Here is a 19712-nt window from a genome sequence, read left to right as displayed (position 1 = left end):
GGGGGGGGGGGGGGGGGTGGCAGAGTCTCCCGGACAGCTTAACTGAGCAAATCAGAGCACCGGGCCCATGAGTTGGGGGGGCAGGAGGGTGATGATACCCGGCTTCAGGGTTTCGGTGAGGGCCGCCCTGGGCCTAATTCACACGCCAGGCCCTCCAGATATCAGCTCTTCATTTTCAGTTCTTTGCGTTGTCTCTATCATATAATGTTGACGCGGGAAAGTTGGGGTGACTGGGAGCGCTGACATGTTAGGGATTTCTGTTACCTGCATTTCAGAAGCAGGTCTCCACCTCTGTTCCCTGTCTCCGTCCTGCCTGCTTCCTCTCGCCTCTGACCGTCTTTGTCACACTTCCCTTTCTCATAAACCCCAGCGGGAAAGGGTGGTGATTGTGGTCACACTGGCACTGGGTGCCCGCTGCTCTCGGAACAGCTCACCTCCTGGCCCGGGCGATGCGAAGACGGGCTAACTTTGGTGCTAACCCTGCATCCTGTTGCTGGAACCAGAGACCTTGCTGGCACTTGTCACTGACCTGACTCCCAGGCGCTCTAGAGCAGATTTGGCACAGAGACGTCTGAGATGAGCGTGTCTTCCCCTTCTCCCGTTTGAGGCCTTGGACTGGCACCCGTTGCCCACCCACCGAGCCCCTCAGCCTGGCTCTCAGGCCCCTGGCCTCTTGCCCGTCCTGCCCAGGGTGGCTTCCCCACCTGGATGTGCCCTCAGTGCTCACTGAGCGGACACTGTGCCCCCTGGCATTGGCTCTTCTGTACCGTGCGGTCCCCTCTCACCTGCTCACGATCTTCCAGGCCAGCGCTGCCAGCCTCCCTCGGGTCTCCCTGCTGTCCTGGGCCACGGCACGGTCCCCTGACTTTGGAGTACAGGCACGCCTCCTCGGGGCCTTGCTGCGCACCTCACGGTGCATGTGAGTGGGAAAGCCTGACTTGAGTGAAGGCCTCGAAATTTCCGGTTCACTGCGGCTTCGGGTGGAGGCTTGGGAGGCAAATGGGGGTCTGTGTGCGTTGTCCCCCAGCAGGAGTGACTCTCCTGGGAGACGGGTGCACCACGCTGCTCTTCACAGGCACCTCTGGAATTACAACCACAAAGCCTGCCTCCTTGTTCCGTCTCCCAGAATTTAGGGGCCCTCCATGCCAGCACTGACTTCTGACACACACGCACCCCATTTCTTGCTGGAGGCCGGCTGAGTAGGAGGAGGGGATGCAGTCTGTCTCTCTTCCCCTCAGCATGGTCACCTCTCAAGGCCGGCCCTGAGGCCTCTGCTGTCCCTGCCCTGAGGCCTCCGCTGCCCTAAGGCCTCTGTTGTCCTAAGGCCTCCGCTGTCCTAGGGCCTCCGCTGTCCCTGCCCTGAGGCCTCCGCTGTCCCTGCCCTAAGGCCTCCGCTGTCCTAAGGCCTCCGTTGTCCTTGCCCTGAGGCCTCCACTGTCCTAAGGCCTCTGCTGTCCCTGCCCCGAGGCCTCTGCTGTCCCTGCCCTGAGGCCTCCGCTGTCCTGGCCCCGGGGCAGCCAAGCCGCCTGGGCGGGCCCTAAACCCGTCCCCTCTGTGTGGGAATCCCGTGCTTCCAGGCAGCAGCCGAGATGGAGAGCCGCCCTGTAATATGGGCGGGGAGGGGGCGCGTATGTGGGGCCTTTTACTCCCCAGGTTTGATTTTTAGCTGAAATTCTTTGAAAATAGAAAATATCTCCTTTAGCATCTTGTTAAATAAACAATTTAAAATTAAGGTTGTAGTTTAATGTGTTTTATTTCATAGCTAAATGCTTCTTGGAGTTTTTCTGAGTGGTAAAATTTATAGTGAAGTGAAAAGACAATACAACTTTTTAAAAAATATATATTTTTATTGATTTCAGAGAGGAAGGGAGAGAGAGATAGAAACATTAATGGTGAGAGAGAATCGGTGATCACTGCCTCCTGCAAGGCCCACACTAGGGACTGAGCCTGCAACCTGGGCATGTGCCCTGACTGGGAATCTAACGGTGACTTTCTGGTTCATAGGTCGATGCTCAACCCCTGACCCACGCCGGCTGGGTGATTAATAAGTCTTAGTCACCGCCTTAGAAACTGCATTCCTGTCCCAGTAAGTGAGCTCCTCTGTCCCAGCGAGACACGCAGTCCCTCCCGGTCCCTCCTGGTCCCCCTGCCCCCCCTGATCCCCCCTGGTTCCTGCTGGGCCCCCTGTTCCCGCCTGATCCCCCTGGTCGCTCTGGGTCTCCCTGATCTTCCCTGATCCCTCCTGGGCCCTCCCGGTCCCCCTGATCACTCTGGCCCCCCATCCCCCCATCCCCCTTGGTCCCTCCTGGTCTCCCTGATCCCCTGGTCCCCCCTGTCCCCCTCAGTCCCTCCTGGGCCCCCTGGGCCCCCTGCCCCTGGTCCGACAGTGGTCCTGGAGGCTCCGCGCTTCCTGGGAACATGGCTTCTCAAGGCCCCTTTCTCACTGTGGCTTCTCACAGCTCCGGAGATGGCTGCCCAGTGTGTGACGAAGGTGGAGCTGAACGTGTCCTGTGACAATCTTCTGGACAAAGACATCGGGTCCAAGTCGGACCCTTTGTGCGTGTTATTTTTGAACTCGAGCGGACAGCAGTGGTATGAGGTAATGTTAACACTGTATGTGAAAAGCAAGCTGGATTATTGACGACGTGAGGAGTGTAAACATGTCACGAATCATAAAACCATCATCTCTGGTAGTGCAGTTTGGGGGCAGGTCTGTCCTTGACTGGAATCTTTTACACACGGATGGAACTTCCTTAGCTGTCAGGCCCACCTTGGGTTCAGTGTGGCCCATAGAGAGATTGAGATGTTTGTCGCCTTTGATCTGAAGCCACTTTTGTTCTGGGGTGGGCACAGGCGGATCGCACAGAGAGGATTAAGAACTGCCTGAACCCCACCTTCTCCAAGATGTTCATTATTGACTACTACTTTGAAGTGGTTCAGAAATTGAGGTTCGGGATTTATGACATCGACAACAAAACCATCGAGCTGAGTGACGACGACTTCCTGGGAGAATGTGAATGCACCCTGGGACAGGTGGGTGTCGCTGGGCTGGGCTGGATGGTGGCCAGAGAGTTGGGCCTTTACAGAGCTTTTACATTTTCAATTAGAGTTGACATAGTTGTCCTGGTTCGGCGCACAGCAGAGTTAGACAGGCATGTGCTCCCCGACGCCCGCCCCGCCCCGCCCAGGCGCAGTGTCACAGTGTTGCCGACTGTACTCCCTGTGCTGTGCGTCCATCCCCATCCCGGAGAGTTGGGCTTTTCACTTGTGCTCATTAGTTTAACGTGACCACCTTGCGGACAGAGCTCACACGCTGGTGTGGTCGGTGAGCGAGGCAGAATCCCTTGCTTTCCTAGGGCAGGGAGCGTGTGTTTGCAAGGCCCGTCAGTCCTCGGAGTCGGGGTGCTCGTCCAACATTTCAGGGGATGAACCCTGCTGCAGCCGCCCGGCGTGCAGGGCCCTGGCTCAGTCCATCGCAGCAACCGCAGCTCCTGCTGGTCCTGCTGGCAGGACTGGCCCCGACGCCCACACCATGCCACCCGGCACGCTGCTCCTCAGCCGGGCTCATCCCTGTAAACCCAGAGTCTGGGGCCTCCTGTGCCCACCGGGTGGGGTGCTCTCTCCTGCCTCTCCCTGAGCCTTCCCCTGTTTATCCTTGTTGCCTAGTTACATCTTCCCGGTGCAGGGCAAGCTTGGTCAGGGGAGGGGTGTGTCTGGGCTCCGAGCAGACTTCCCAGGAGAGTTCCCACCCGTGTGTCTGGATTGGGGATGCCTCCAGGAAGGACTCACGGTCAGTGTTGGGGATCGCGGCTTTGCTGGTGTCTTGGGCAACATGGAGCTGATCGGTTTTCTAAAACGTTGATAAATAGCATCAAAGGAAAGTTAAAGTTTTTTTTTTTAAAAGCCAATGTAGCTAACATTAAAATGAATTTGAGAAATTATAGCTGATGGAGAGGACCTAGGTCTACTGTACTACTTTAATCAGTGCTATTTGGTGGGGTTATACGTTAGGGTTGCATGTCAGTGGACACATTGAGTCCCGTTTGCTGAGAGTCCTGAGGCTGGGCCTGCCTTTCCGGGGGTTTCAGCTCAGTGATTTGTGAGAGATGAGGTCCGGCCTCCGTCTCCATCACGTGTGAGAAATTCAAGTTTGAAGGAGTTGAAAAGGGAACTAGTGGGCGGGTGAGGGGGAGGTCACATCTCCTTGGAAATGGTTTCTGTAGGTTTCATATGTGTGTTTCAGAATCACTACATCCTCATAGGATGGGCTTAAGGTTTCCATTTCTAATTATCCTTTTTTTTTTTAAAGGCATTTATTTTTTTTTTTAATATATTTTATTGATTTTTTACAGAGAGGAAGGGAGAGGGATAGAGAGTTAGAAACATCCATGAGAGAGAAACATTGATCAGCTGCCTCCTGCACATGTCCTACTGGGGATGTGCCGCAACCAAGGTACATGCCCTTGACCGGAATCGAACCTGGGACCTTTCAGTCCACAGGCTGACTCTCTATCCACTGAGCCAAACCGGTGCTGGCTCTAATGATCCTTTTTATTCATTTTTTTAAAACATATTTTTATTGATTTCAGAGAGGAAGGGAGAGGGAGAGAGAGATAGAAACATCAAGGATGAGAGAGAATCATCGATTGGCTGCCTCCTGCACACCCCCCACTGGGGATTGAGCCCGCAACCCAGGCACGTGCCCCGACCGGGAATCGAACCGTGACCTCTGCTTCATCGGTCGGTGCTCAACCTCTGAGCCACACCGGCCGGGCCTAATGACCTTTGAAATGAAATTTATACTCAACCTCTTTTTCAAAACCGTTCAGTTTAAAGTTGGCCAGAGGAGGTTGAAAAGCGCTCTGTGTCACCTTCTGCTGTTAACAGATCGTGTCCAGTAAGAAGCTGACGCGCCCACTGGTGCTGAGGAACGGCAGGCCCGCGGGGAAGGGCAGCATCACGGTAATGAGACGCTTGTCTTTGCCTCAGAGGTGAAGTGGGGGCACGTGGCCTGGTCATGCCAGCCGGGGGCACCCCTCCTTCCCTGCTGGGGAGCCGTCACGGGACCCATGTGTGACATCAAAAAAGAAAGAAAACTCACACACAAATCCCTTGGCGTTTCTACGTTGTCCACGGGCTCAGGGCCCCCGTGGTGCTTCCTTCCCCACTTAGACACGACGCCATCGGACGGACCCCGGGCTCTGCGAGGCAGAGGCGTCCTCTCGGGACAGACCCAGTCCAGGACGGCTCCTTCCCGACGGGTCCCACGTGGCACGGCCTCACCTTTAGTGCCCGCCCTCCCGCTGGCCCCGGGCCGGTGACTCCGTGCGCCCGCGTCAGAGCCCACAGCACACGGCGCCCCGCTCCTCAGGCTCTCCCTCTGGAGCTTGCGTCCCAGCAGCGCCTCCCGGAGCTGTGGTTCTGACTTGAGCTGGGACGGAAGGCGGCTCCCCGAGCCTCGTTGGAGGGCTGCTGCTGTGATACCCTGCATAGCTGTTTTGCTCCAGTTAAGCTTCCTAAAGCACAAGAATGCTCGTCTGCCGGGAGCTGACCCGTGGCACAGAGAGCACTGTCCGTAGTTTGCTTTATTGCTCCTGGGCCTCGGCAACCTGGGGTTTGTGAGCAGAACGATCAGAGAAATTGTATGAAAAACAGTGATTTCACCTGAGAGTGTTTCCTCGGTGGTTTGCTCCCGAGGCTCAGGGTCCGCGGAGCTTCAGCTGGTGAGCTCCCAGGGCCGTGGCTTTTCATGGGATTGGGAAGGTGCCGCTGGGGCAACGGCATCTGAAAGGGAAGGTGCCGCACGCAGGCTTAGCAGGTCTGGGCACATGTTTGAAAGCTTATTGCACATGTATGGAAGCTAAAATAAAAACTCTCAATTGCACCATTTTAGTGAACATTTGTATTGGTACAGAGTTTGTACACTGTTAGGTAACAGGACATCGGTACTTCCCGAGTGTGTCACGCTTCTTTCACGTACCTGATCTCGTAGATCTCAGCTGAAGAAATCAAGGATAACAGAGTGGTCCTGTTTGAAATGGAAGCAAGAAAACTGGACAATAAGGTGGGTAGGGATACAGGCCTCCTGTTCGCCTCCCATTGATCCTGTTTGAGGAAGGAGGGATGCAGCTAAGGTGAGCGCCTCCTCGCGCAGCCTGAGCGTTAGTTCCTTCCAGTCCTGCTGTCCTGGGTGTGTGAGTGCCAGTGAGAGTCTCTGTGAGGGTCTCTGTGTGTCTGTCTGTCTGTGAATGTCTGTGTCTGTGTCTCTATGCATGTGTATCTATGTGTATGTGAGTGTCTGAGTGTATGTTTGTGTGTGTCTCTGTGTGTCTGTGAGGGTCTCTGTGAGGTCAGTGTGTATATGAATCTGTGTGTCTGTCTGTGAATGTCTGTGTCTGTGTCTCTATGCATGTGTATCTATGTGTATGTGAGTGTCTGTGAGTGTATGTTTGTGTGTGTCTCTGTGTGTCTGTGAGGGTCTCTGTGAGGTCAGTGTGTATATGAATCTGTGTGTCTGTCTGTCTGTGAATGTCTGTGTCTGTGTCTCTATGTGTGTCTGTGTGTATGTGAGTGTCTGTGAGTGTATGTTTGTGTGTGTCTCTGTGTGTTTGTGAGGGTCTCTGTGCATTTATGTGTTTGTGTATGTGTCTGTGAGTGTCTCTGTGTGTGTGTGATTGTGTGTATTGTGTGTGTGTGTTGAGGGTGTGGGAAGGGCAGCTCTGAGCCTGCGGGGTGCTGCGCACTGCATAGATGCTGTGGGGAACTAAGGAAAGGCTGTACTCTGACCTTGAGGGAACTGTGGCTTCTCCACATACTTGCCCCTGCTCCCTGGCTTGTGGGATTGGACACTGAAGGATAAGGTGTGGAGTCAAGACTCAGAGCCATCAGCAATTAGATGTGATCTTAGCACACCGGAACCCTCTGTCCATCTTGTCGCTGTCCCTCACAGTTGCCGTGCCTAGTGTTGGGGTGCTGCTTCCACAGAACTCGGCGGTGCTGTGTGAGTGAGCAGTGTTAGTCATGAGACCAGCACCGAGCATGTTTATTGATGATGGTCGTATTGACCACTGTTTTAAAGCATCGTGTGTTTTGAGGAGTAAGGGTGTGCTACGCAGCGTTAGGGCGTTCATCAGAAACGCTCGGTTCTCCTGGGAGACGGGGCGAGTTCGTGCGGAGGGAGAGGGCTTGTGTCCCTGCGGAGCTGTGCGCAGACCCGGACCTGGAGGGCAGGCACGGGTGTTAGCGTGTCACAGGCTGATGGCAAGGAGAAGGACGGCTTTCTCTTCTTGACATAGGACCTGTTTGGCAAGTCAGACCCTTACTTGGAGTTCCACAAGCAGACGTCGGACGGAACCTGGCTCCTGGTGCACCGAACAGAGGTGAGCGTCTGAACGTGAGCGGCAGGGCTGAGGTTTCCTGGGGGATTATGGTCATCTGCATTTTAAAAAAGTTATGTTTCTATAAAAATAGCAATCTGAGTTTGGACATATATAACCAGAGACACAAGGTCAACATGCTTTTTTTCTTTTATTAGTGAAGTTTGTATTTTGAGAAATGTAAAACTCTATAAAGAACACTATAATGTATGCCCTGTACATTTTTGTACATTTGGCCTGCACATGTGTGCTCCTTCACTCTCACTCTCTCACACACACACAGACATAAACTTGCACATCTGTACACATACATGGGACTTACACATCTGCACACACACATGGACTCGCACATGTACACACGCACGGACCCGCACACTTGCAACATAAACTTGCACATCTGTACACATACATGGGACTTACACATCTGCACACACACATGGACTCGCACATGTACACACGCACGGACCCCCGCACACTTGCACACACACACACACACACACACACACGAGCGTGCACACCCACACACAGACTGCACACCTAAACACACATGGACTTGCACACCTAAACACACACACACACAGACTCGCACACCTGCACATACACACAGATACACACCTACACACACAGAGACTTGCACACCTGCACACACACACACAGACACAGATACATACCTGCATACACACGTGGACTCACACACCTGTACACACACACGGACTCGAACACCTGTGAACACACACACACAGACTCACACACCTGCACATACCCACACACAGATACTCACACACCACACACTCACAGGGACTTGCACACCTGCATGCACACACAGACACGCACAGATACATACCTGCATACACACGTGGACTCACACACCTGTACACACACACGGACTCGAACACCTGTGAACACACACACACAGACTCACACACCTGCACATACCCACACACAGATACTCACACACCACACACACACAGGGACTTGCACACCTGCATGCACACAAAGATACTCGCACACCTGCACACACACAGGGACTCACACACCTGCACGCAGGTAGTGCCCTCTCGCAGAGCCATCCTGGTGAGGGCTGCAGATGTGACTTCACCTTTGAATAGCAGAGCAGGGATTTCTCGAGAACAAGGGCATTCTCCTACCCAGCCGCACCTTAAGTGTTGGCGTGGTTTATAGCATCGTCTTCAGGTCTCCCCAGCATCCCGCATGCTGTAAGCATGTTGTTTGTGTTGTTTTCAATCAAGGCTCACATTTGGCATTTGGCTGTTCTGTTCCCTGTCCATGTAAAACTCTTCCCCCTGCCTCCCTAACCTTCCTGCCATCGAATCTCTCTAATCCAGCCCAGAATGCCACCACTCGGGAGTCTTCCCGCACAGCCAGGGCCAGCTCGGTTCCCGTTGTGAGGAATAGGCGGCCTGTGGTGCGGCCCTTGGAGGCTGTTCTAGCTCCTACTGACCATCCGTGCCGGAGTCACCACTTATTACCATTGTATTGAGGTCATACATAGTGGTTGTTGTCTACATCTTTCATCGCTTCACACGTATTAACAGATGCTCCCTCTCACTTCCTCCTTTCTTGTTTTCAGTGGCATTGTGGACTCATGGGTGGTTGTAGCACAGTGTGTTCATTTTTATCATTCATTACTGTTCAGATTACAGTGGAACCTCGTTCCTCGAACGTCTCCCATCTCGAACAATTCACTTCTCAGCCTGACAACCCTTTCCTGCTGACACCTGTGTGGTCAGTCGCGTGTCTCTCGGGTGACAAAGGAGAGAACGCGCACATATGAGTCAGTTCCCCACTGTTAACATCTCAGGATCTTGTGCTGTGAATATTTTTTTTATTTTCTTTTGTTGCTCCTTATAATTATTGTTAAATTTTCATTTTTTACTGTACATTTCCTTTTTGTTAAATTTTCATTTTATATCCTTTTTGTTTTTAAAGTGTTTATTTATAGATTAAACAGTACAATAGACATGTACTGTGTATAAGAAAGGTTAAAACGGGGTTGTTTGGGGGTCTGGAACGGATTAATTCCATTTACACTGTTTCTAATGGGAAAAGATGACGCAGTTTGCAAACAGCCTTCCGGAACAAATTAAGTTTGCGAAGCGAGGTTCCAGGGTATCTGGATTTGAGGGGCGTGCCTTCAAACGGCTCCTGGCCTCTGACGTGAGCCCAGGAACTCGAATTTTATGGTGCATCTCAGCTCACCCTGTGCCTGTCGGGGCCAGGTCAGGTGACCCGTTTCCCTGAGGCGACCCTCGTCCTCAGGGGGTGGAGGTGTTCACACGCCAAGATCTGAGGGCCCACGTGCTCTTGTGCTGGGCCCTCTCAGTGGACACAGCTGGAGACGGTACATTTGCTTATATCTGCCTACGATGTCTGTACACATTATGAACGTAAGACTGTTTCTTTAATTCAGATCCAGCCCAGCACGGCTCTTTCTCGGACTTCCTGATTCCATGTCGGAGTCCTGTGTGCCCTGCGTTGGGAACCCTGGTTTCGAAACAGCAGTCTAGTTTCTAAGGGCGCCGTGTAGTGGGGGGAGCCTTCCAGGCCTGCTTCTCCCCGCAGCACGCGTCCCAGACAGTCTGTCACGGCTCACGGGCCAGCTGGGTACTGCAGTCCTCGCTGGTTGTCAGTGGACAGGTGACTGGCTAGGGAGGTTGTAGCACCACCCGAACCTCAGAAAGGCGGGAGCAAAACGCAATGAACTCGGTGCTTCCTAACTCATCTCTGCATCTCCATCTTTACAGGTTATTAAAAACAACCTGAATCCTGTTTGGAGGCCTTTTAAAATCTCTCTTAACTCCCTGTGCTACGGAGATATGGATAAGACTATTAAGGTAATTTGAAATTATATACACAGACAAATGCGCCTCTTTTATAAACTTCATTGATTGGGTAATTTTAAAGCAAGAAAGCCACGGGACAGGCCTGCGGGATCCGCTTTGTTGGCTCTGGGAACACTGAAACGGGTGTCTGGTAGGTAAAGGGCTTGAAGAATCAACATGTTTGACTGATGGTTCACCCAGTGCTGAATCCAACATTGTGATTTTTATTGTACACTTTATTTTTTAAAATAAAATGTCCAATTTAAATGTTTCTTCCTTTTAAAAGGATCCCTTTGCTCTGCGAATAGGAGCCTTTAGTCCCTCTGTGCCCTTGGGCGTGTCCTTGGGATAAAAGCAGACGTTCCTTTAACTAGAGCCTGTGCCGTCTCCCGCCCTCAGCCCGGGAGAGTGGCGAGTGTGGCTCCCCCCTCCTGTTTCCGGAGCAAAGTGCAGTCACTGAAGACGTGTGGGGGGCTTAGCTGTCCAGGGTCCGAGAGCAGAGCGGCAGCAGGGAGCCACAGCAGGTGTCTCAGAGTTTTTAAACGTTCTTATTTATAACGACTTATCAACTACATACTATTTTAAAGACATTTTTATACTAGAGTCACTTGTTGACAAAAGATTCCAGAGAGAAGCCTTTTCTTGTGTCCTGGTGCCAGCAAACTGAGATGGGTTCTTGCTGGTTTTTGTAAGGAATGTGGAGAAAGCAGGAGGGCTGGTGGCCTGGAACAAGCGTGGGACTTAGAATCAGACCACAGTCCAAGTCTTGATTCCGCTCTTTAAACAGCGAAGGGATCTTGGGCAGGTCATCTATGGTCTTCAGGTGTATAATAGAGAAAATAAGGTCTACACCACAAAAAAGGGTTAAATAGTGAACATGGAAGTCTTACACTGTTAAAGGCGGCACAGATGCTGTTAGGGTTGAAAGCCGCCTCATTTCCTAGGTCCATCTATTTGTCCTCAGAGGAGAACTTTCTGATGAATTCCACTATGAGTGTGTGCCGTCCCAGCGGCAGTGAAATGCAGGTTAGGGGGTGGGGGAGGGGGACCAGCTTTCCTCTCCCCTCAGGGTCTTCCTCCTGGTCTAACACTCAAATAGACACAAGACAAATTAGCAAGAGGAACTGGCCAGACTTAATGACGCACTAACGTAGGGGAGTGCCCCTGTGTCAGAGTCAGAGCCACAGAGGGAACCCAGGCCTAGAAGACACTCGGAGCAGGACAGCAAGCCTGAGGCCCCTGGGGGCTCAGAGGCGTTGCACGGAGCGCGTGGGGAGAGGTTAGTCTGCCCTGCGGAACGGACAGGGGCTCTGACTTCCGGTGATGACTCTCATCGTGGGTCAGGCTCCGAATTTAAATTCTTCTAGACAGTTAAGGGGGAGCGGAAGTCTCTCTTGAGCCCCAGGTCTCAGTCGTCTTTAGCTCACAATAATCCACATACTACTGAGGCAAGTACAGAACAAAATAAATAGTAGAAAAGAAGCTTTAAAAATAACTTTTCAGAGCATATAAGACCTGGCTCCCTGGCATAGACCCTCCGGAAAGCACATACAAACACCTGTAACTTTTCAGTGTTATACTAAATCTAGAGCTTTTGCTTTTCACACTAAAAGTAGTAAGTTGAAGCTTCATTCGATCTGAGAAGCAAGAGAGGCTGTAAAAAAAATGCCTAAATCAAAACTACCTAATTGTGTGTAATAATAGTTAACAATGAAACAACGTTTTTAAACTTTTCCTGCACACAGTGGCTTGTGCTTGGCTGTTTATGTGTAGTAATATGTTAACAATAAAACCATGTTTTTAAACTTCCTGCACACAGTGGCTTGCGCACAGGGCACTTTTATTGTTGTAAGTAAACTGATTTTCTGAGCTCACCCTGATGAATGCCTTCCATTCTTAAAAGTTTGTTTTAATGACACAGACGTGCTCTGCCACATCGTCACTGTCTGTGTTTCTCTGTGACGTCAGAAAGCCGTGCATCTGTGCTTCTCCTGGGGTTTGGCATTGCTTAGAGGTGTGGGAGGAGTCAGCAGAGGGTGGAGCTGGCGGCAGCAGCTTCTCTGCTGCAGTGTGGATGTGCAGTGTGGTCCCTCCAGCATGGATTATCTTTTCCATAACATCCAGTGAATGGAAAATGACCATGCATGCTGCCCTGCCTCACCCGGGAATGCCTAGTGGATGTGCTGTAGTGTGGTGTGTATTCTCACATGCATACACGTGCACGGGTGTGGTCTCACATACATGTGGGTGCTCACGTGCATACATGTGTACATATGTGTGCTCTCTCACACATGTGTATGCTCGCACGTGCATACATGTGCACCGACGTGCATACATGTGCACAGGTTTGGGCGTTCACGCGCATACATGTGCACAGGTGTGTGACATGTGCACTCACACATATACATGTGCACAGGTGTATGTATGCATGTTTCATTTCCACAAGCACCACTGATACTGTTGTTTAAAGTGGACCATAGTCCTAGTTTTTGAATTCTTGAGAAATTAAATGACACAGTCATTATATCATGTTCCCCCAAACTGTATCTGAACCCATGGCAGCATTTAAATGTCATGTTTTTCTTTAGCACCAAACATTTGTCTGCAATGGGGCAATGTAGTGAGTTACCAGAAATTACAGTTGGAAACTGTTTTTACATTCCCTGAAGTTTCAGGCAGATTAAACATTCGCTCTTCATAAGCTCTGTTTAAATAAAATCTTGGCATTATCAAAGCTTGATTTTGCCTTAGGTATAAATTGTAGTTTCCTGAATGCAAATCTAAAATGTAAAGTTCTGTTGTCCGTAATAGAAAAAGAAAACCATTTAAATGGAATTACTAAATTGTTAAGATTGTTTTTAACTTCGTGTTAATTTCAGTCCAACTAGAAAACAGTTATTAAGATCATTCATTTTCTTCCCCCTGGCACTTGGGAGTCCCACAGAGGGTTTGGGGTTTAAACTGCGCGTCGCATGTACAGGGCAGGAGTCGAGCTGTCTGGCTTGTCTGCGAGCAAAGAGCTCCCACCAGTGGACACTCCTGACGTCCCTGAGAATTGCGGTTCTGGACCTTGTTTGTGTTTATTAGTTGATCAGTGTTTCGTCTTCCTGGGTAAAATGGGAATAAAGTAAGGGACGCAGGACTTCCTGTTCTCATCGCGCCTGACTCACTCCTGGAGCCGAGAAGGAACAGTGCCTCTGCGGGCGAGACGCTAGCTCCTGAAGAGAAGGGAGCGGGCAGCGCTGCGGGCACCTTGCTCCTGTGATGGGCTGCGGGGGTGGCAGCAGGTGGCACGGCGGCTGGGCCTCAGTCACGGCTCCTTTAACTGTTCAGCGCCACACACGACGTTGTTGTCCGTCCAGAGCCGTTTAACCCTCCGCCTGCTCACCAGCCTGGGAGCCACTGGGTGCAGCACACTGCAGCGTGTGGCCAGGCGCTCTGGTGACTCTGTCCTCTGCTCCTCCGTCCTCCTGGCACCGAGCTGTGTGGACCAGCTCAGCTCTGCCCTCGGCCGGGAGACAGCAAGCACGGAGCGAGCCGACCTGAGCCGGACCTCGCCTGCCCGCATGGCACAGGGACCTCACGGGGCCCAGTGCTTCCCCCAGAAGGCTCCTCCTCCTCGGAGCTGTGGTCTTAGAGCGCCGCGCTCTGGCTTCGTGTCTGACGCTGGCGCAGGCCTCGCCCCGGTGGCAGGGCACTCGCCGTGTCCGTAACTACATCATCTAATCGTTGCACAGACACTGGCCCCTCCTTCAGCCTTCAGCCGCCGCTGTGGTTACAGCTGAAGTGGACAAGTGGACGAGGCGCCGGCCAGGGACCGGTGGGGAACGGAAGCTGCTCAGTGGAGGTTGAGCCGTCTGTGTTCACTGGTCCTCCCGGGCTCAGGCCAGGAGCCGTCTGCGGTGGCGAGGGTTCGGAGGGAACAGCGATTCCCGCCAGGAAGCAGTTCCTGCCTATCAGGGAGCTGCCTATCGGGGAGCTGCCTATCGGGGAGCTGCGCCTGAACAGTGCACTTACTGGAATGCAAGGGCACTCCGGGTCAGCCCGCGTTGCAGCAGCCCTGGGTCACAGTCCGCCGGCCTGACCTCTGTCTGTGCTGATTCTAGGTGGAGTGCTACGACTATGACAGCGACGGCTCCCACGACCTCATCGGGACGTTCCAGGCCACCATGACGCAGCTGAAGGAGGCCTCCCGGAGCTCCCCCGTGAGTCGTTCTCTGGTCCGGGTTCGCCCTTGGCACAGCACACAGACCAGGGTTCGCTCTGGGCTACAGGGTGCTCGGTGACCGGGTGGTGAGTAATGATGACCCGGGATCCAGGCTTGCGGTGTGAGTTTACATGGACACTCAGAGGCTTGGTCTTCTTGGCTACAGGCAGCATCCGTGGTTTGATGGAAACCCTTTGTTCTGAGCGTGTGGCATGTCCTTGGTCACGGTAATCGGTGCCTGCAGCAGGGCCGACGCCTGGTTGAACTGTGCGCTCTTACTGCCCCCTCCGTCCTTCCTGGTGGCCTCACCCAGGGGAGGGACGAAGCGTGGTGATGGGACTTCAAGTTAGGGAATCGTAGCTAATGAATACATGAAACCGAGGGGCTGTTTGGTTTGACTAATTGGGTCTTAAACAAACAAGAGGGGCTGGAGTTTCCGGGGGCCCCGTGGGCCTTGTGTGCCCTGCTCCTGGTCACAGCCCCTCCTCGCAGCCGACGGAGGCGCCGTGGGATGGAGGAGGCTCTCCAACCCTCTGCGGTTTAAATGCAAACGCTGACTTGGTGTTGAGCTGACAGGCTTTGGATTAAAGCAGCAGCAGAATTCAGTGGCAAAGGCAGATATTCTACGTTGAGATTGTTTTCTGAGGCAGAGCTAACGGAAGACAATAGGAACCTGACCACTGGAAATACAGCCGCCGGCTCAGCGGGAGGGCTGGTGGTGGTTCGTGATTTCCGCTCTGTGTGCAGAGCAGTGAGTGCCTGCTTTTAGAAGACGGTGGGTGACAGTGCCCTGGGCGCCCTGTACGCCTCCTGCAGTTTCCCTGAGCCCTGACTGGTGATGGACCAGGCTTCCTGTTCCCGGGCTAGGCTTGCTCAGTCCTGCTCATCAGAGGCAGGGCCGTCTTGTCGTCTGCTCTTGGTGCCTGGTGGCACGAGGACGCCAGGGGTGCGGCCTTTGCCGTGAGAGTTGGTGTAGAGCCTTCTGCATCTGAAACGCTCAGGGATGAGTGTTCACAATGGTGATGGAGACTCGGGCGGGACCCGGAGCCCTCAGAAGGTTAGCAGGGCTTTCTTTTACTTCATTTGTCAACTGTATCTCTTCATGCTTGGTTCTTAGAAAATCCGTAACGACTGGTGGGCACAGAGTCGCTTTCTAAGAACTAGAGAGCTGGCTCGTCAGATGCACCGAGTCCCTTTGCTGTAGCGTTAGGAGCAGCAGTGAGAATCGAAGGTGTCACTCAGAGGTCGTTACTCCTTCGCTGTGAAAAAAAGAATGAATGAAGCAAGTGAGAGCACTACGAAGTGTGTAGGGCAGTTTTGTGTGGGTGCAGATCGGAGAGGACCAGGCGGCGACTGACACCACGGAGAGGAGGGCGGGGCCGGGGGGGACCGGCGGGAAGGGGGAGGCAGTGCCCTGAGGCGCGTTGGGCCCGTTTCCAACGCGTTCCCCGTAGGTAGGAGGGGTGCTGTATTTCACACAGGATGGGGCTTCACCTCTCTGTTCTGATGGTAGGTTTTTTCTTCTTTTGTAAGCAGCATATTTTTGTTCTCTCCGAGGGTAAAGACTGGGAGTTATATTTACTTCCTTTGTTGTAAAGAAGAAAGATTATTGCTTAGAAAATTTGCCAAGAAATTTATACTTATGAGCTATTTTAAAAGGTACACTTTTATTTTTTTATTTTGTAAATATATTTTATTGATTTTTACAGAGAGGAAGGGAAAGGAATAGAGAGAAACATCGATGAGAGAGAAACATCGATCAGCTGCCTCCTGCACACTCCCTACTGGGGATGTGCCCACAACCAAGGTACATGCCCTTGACTGGAATCGAACCTTGGACCCTTGAGTCCGCAGGCCGAGGCTCTATCCACTGAGCCAAACCGGTTAGGGCAAAAGGTACACTTTTAGGAACGCCAGTGATGACTGTTCGAGTGGTGCTGGCAGTAGACTGCCGTCAGCGGGGGTTTGATTCCAGGAGGAAGTCGTCATTTACAGCCCACTGGGCTTTCTGACGCACTGGTGACATGCACTGTCCCCCCACAGGTGGAGTTTGAGTGCATCAACGAGAAGAAGAGACAGAAGAAGAAAGGCTACAAGAACTCCGGCGTCGTCAGCGTGAAGCAGTGTGAGGTCCGTGACCTGACTGCCTCTCGGGCAGTGCTCACACCCTGCTCCCTGTCGGTGTGGGAGTCAAACACGTGTGCACGGCGGCAGCTGGAATCCCCCGCTCCCTGTCGGTGTGGGAGTCACACACACGTGCACGGGGGCAGCTGGAATCCCCCGCTCCCTGTCGGTGTGGGAGTCACACACACGTGCACGGGGGCAACTGGAATCCCCCGCTCCCTGTCGGTGTGGGAGTCACACACGCGTGCACGGGGGCAGCTAGAATCCCCCGCTCCCTGTCAGTGTGGGAGTCACACACACGTGCACGGGGGCTGCGGAATTCCTCTCTCCCTGTTGGTGTGGGGATCACACGCGTGCCTCTGCTTTCAGGTCACGGTGGAGTGCACCTTCCTGGACTACATCATGGGCGGATGCCAGCTGAACTTCACTGTGAGTAATTGGGAGCTCCACTTCCCCTTGGCAGTGCCTTGCTCCTCTGCAGAGCTGACGCGGCAAAGTGCATGCCTGTGTGGTCTGACCCAATGCTCTGGGTATGCAAAGCTGTCCTGTCAGTAGATCTGTCCCTTCTCCCAGAGAGCAGACGATCCAAAGCTGGTTACCCCATAGCAACTCGAGCAGTAGAAAGCATCAGTCAAGCCAACGTAGAAAGCGAAGCCTGTATCGACAGTCCCGGAGCACTCCTGGTGCAGTCCCGGTGTAGTCCCGGTGCAGTCCTAGAAGCAGTAGAAAGCATCAGTCAAGCCAACGTAGAAAGCAAAGCCTGTATCGACAGTCCCGGAGCACTCCCGGTGCAGTCCCGGTGTAGTCCCGGTGCAGTCCTGGAGCAGTCCAGGTGCAGTCCCGGTGCAGTCGCGGTGCAGTCGCGGTGCAGTCGCGGTGCAGTCGCGGTGCAGTCGCGGTGCAGTCGCGGTGCAGTCGCGGTGCAGTCGCGGTGCAGTCGCGGTGCAGTCGCGGTGCAGTCGCGGTGCAGTCGCGGTGCAGTCGCGGTGCAGTCGCGGTGCAGTCGCGGTGCAGTCGCGGTGCAGTCGCGGTGCAGTCGCGGTGCAGTCGCGGTGCAGTCGCGGTGCAGTCGCGGTGCAGTCGCGGTGCAGTCGCGGTGCAGTCGCGGTGCAGTCGCGGTGCAGTCGCGGTGCAGTCGCGGTGCAGTCGCGGTGCAGTCGCGGTGCAGTCGCGGTGCAGTCGCGGTGCAGTCGCGGTGCAGTCGCGGTGCAGTCGCGGTGCAGTCGCGGTGCAGTCGCGGTGCAGTCGCGGTGCAGTCGCGGTGCAGTCGCGGTGCAGTCGCGGTGCAGTCGCGGTGCAGTCGCGGTGCAGTCGCGGTGCAGTCGCGGTGCAGTCGCGGTGCAGTCGCGGTGCAGTCGCGGTGCAGTCGCGGTGCAGTCGCGGTGCAGTCGCGGTGCAGTCGCGGTGCAGTCGCGGTGCAGTCGCGGTGCAGTCGCGGTGCAGTCGCGGTGCAGTCGCGGTGCAGTCGCGGTGCAGTCGCGGTGCAGTCGCGGTGCAGTCGCGGTGCAGTCGCGGTGCAGTCGCGGTGCAGTCGCGGTGCAGTCGCGGTGCAGTCGCGGTGCAGTCGCGGTGCAGTCGCGGTGCAGTCGCGGTGCAGTCGCGGTGCAGTCGCGGTGCAGTCGCGGTGCAGTCGCGGTGCAGTCGCGGTGCAGTCGCGGTGCAGTCGCGGTGCAGTCGCGGTGCAGTCGCGGTGCAGTCGCGGTGCAGTCGCGGTGCAGTCGCGGTGCAGTCGCGGTGCAGTCGCGGTGCAGTCGCGGTGCAGTCGCGGTGCAGTCGCGGTGCAGTCGCGGTGCAGTCGCGGTGCAGTCGCGGTGCAGTCGCGGTGCAGTCGCGGTGCAGTCGCGGTGCAGTCGCGGTGCAGTCGCGGTGCAGTCGCGGTGCAGTCGCGGTGCAGTCGCGGTGCAGTCGCGGTGCAGTCGCGGTGCAGTCGCGGTGCAGTCGCGGTGCAGTCGCGGTGCAGTCGCGGTGCAGTCGCGGTGCAGTCGCGGTGCAGTCGCGGTGCAGTCGCGGTGCAGTCGCGGTGCAGTCGCGGTGCAGTCGCGGTGCAGTCGCGGTGCAGTCGCGGTGCAGTCGCGGTGCAGTCGCGGTGCAGTCGCGGTGCAGTCGCGGTGCAGTCGCGGTGCAGTCGCGGTGCAGTCGCGGTGCAGTCGCGGTGCAGTCGCGGTGCAGTCGCGGTGCAGTCGCGGTGCAGTCGCGGTGCAGTCGCGGTGCAGTCGCGGTGCAGTCGCGGTGCAGTCGCGGTGCAGTCGCGGTGCAGTCGCGGTGCAGTCGCGGTGCAGTCGCGGTGCAGTCGCGGTGCAGTCGCGGTGCAGTCGCGGTGCAGTCGCGGTGCAGTCGCGGTGCAGTCGCGGTGCAGTCGCGGTGCAGTCCCATTGCAGTCCCGGTGCAGTCCAGGTGCAGTCGCGGTGCAGTCGCGGTGCAGTTCCATTGCAGTCCAGGTGCAGTTCCGGTGCAGTCCAGGTGCAGTCCCGGTGCAGTCCCGGTGCAGTCCCGGTGCAGTCCCGGTGCAGTCCCGGTGCAGTCCCGGTGCAGTCCCGGTGCAGTCCCGGTGCAGTCCCGGTGCAGTCCCGGTGCAGTCCCGGTGCAGTCCCGGTGCAGTCCCGGTGCAGTCCCGGTGCAGTCCCGGTGCAGTCCCGGTGCAGTCCCGGTGCAGTCCCGGTGCAGTCCCGGTGCAGTCCCGGTGCAGTCCCGGTGCAGTCCCGGTGCAGTCCCGGTGCAGTCCCGGTGCAGTCCCGGTGCAGTCCCGGTGCAGTCCCGGTGCAGTCCCGGTGCAGTCCCGGTGCAGTCCCGGTGCAGTCCCGGTGCAGTCCCGGTGCAGTCCCGGTGCAGTCCCGGTGCAGTCCCGGTGCAGTCCCGGTGCAGTCCCGGTGCAGTCCCGGTGCAGTCCCGGTGCAGTCCCGGTGCAGTCCCGGTGCAGTCCCGGTGCAGTCCCGGTGCAGTCCCGGTGCAGTCCCATTGCAGTCCCCGTGCAGTCCCAGTGCAGTCCCGGTGCAGTCCTGGTCCAGTCCAGGTGCAGTCCAGGTGCAGTCCCATTGCAGTCCAGGTGCAGCCCCGGTGCAGTCCCGGTGCAGTCCCGGTCCAGTCCAGGTGCAGTCCAGGTGCAGTCCCATTGCAGTCCAGGTGCAGTCCCGGTGCAGTCCCATTGCAGTCCCGGTGCAGTCC

General features: G+C 55.1%; 1 protein-coding gene across 1 annotated transcript in view; it reads left to right on the top strand.

The window, feature by feature from the left end:
• CPNE3 (copine III) overlaps positions 1-19712 on the top strand; it is a 34773-nt gene that overhangs the window by 2565 nt on the left and 12496 nt on the right. The window contains exons 2-11 of the mRNA XM_005880346.2: positions 2005-2086; positions 2460-2599; positions 2854-3033; positions 4888-4962; positions 5993-6064; positions 7296-7379; positions 10142-10231; positions 14326-14424; positions 16470-16556; positions 16920-16979. Coding sequence (XP_005880408.1) covers positions 2468-2599; positions 2854-3033; positions 4888-4962; positions 5993-6064; positions 7296-7379; positions 10142-10231; positions 14326-14424; positions 16470-16556; positions 16920-16979 — 879 coding nt within the window. The 5' untranslated portion in view covers positions 2005-2086; positions 2460-2467. The remainder of the gene's footprint in view (positions 1-2004; positions 2087-2459; positions 2600-2853; positions 3034-4887; positions 4963-5992; positions 6065-7295; positions 7380-10141; positions 10232-14325; positions 14425-16469; positions 16557-16919; positions 16980-19712) is intronic.

Source organism: Myotis brandtii, unplaced genomic scaffold (assembly GCF_000412655.1).
Source record: "Myotis brandtii unplaced genomic scaffold, ASM41265v1 scaffold634, whole genome shotgun sequence".
NCBI classification, from domain to species: Eukaryota; Metazoa; Chordata; class Mammalia; order Chiroptera; family Vespertilionidae; genus Myotis; species Myotis brandtii.
The sequence above is the reverse complement of the archived record's forward strand: the minus strand, read 5'-3'. Positions and strand labels throughout refer to the sequence as shown.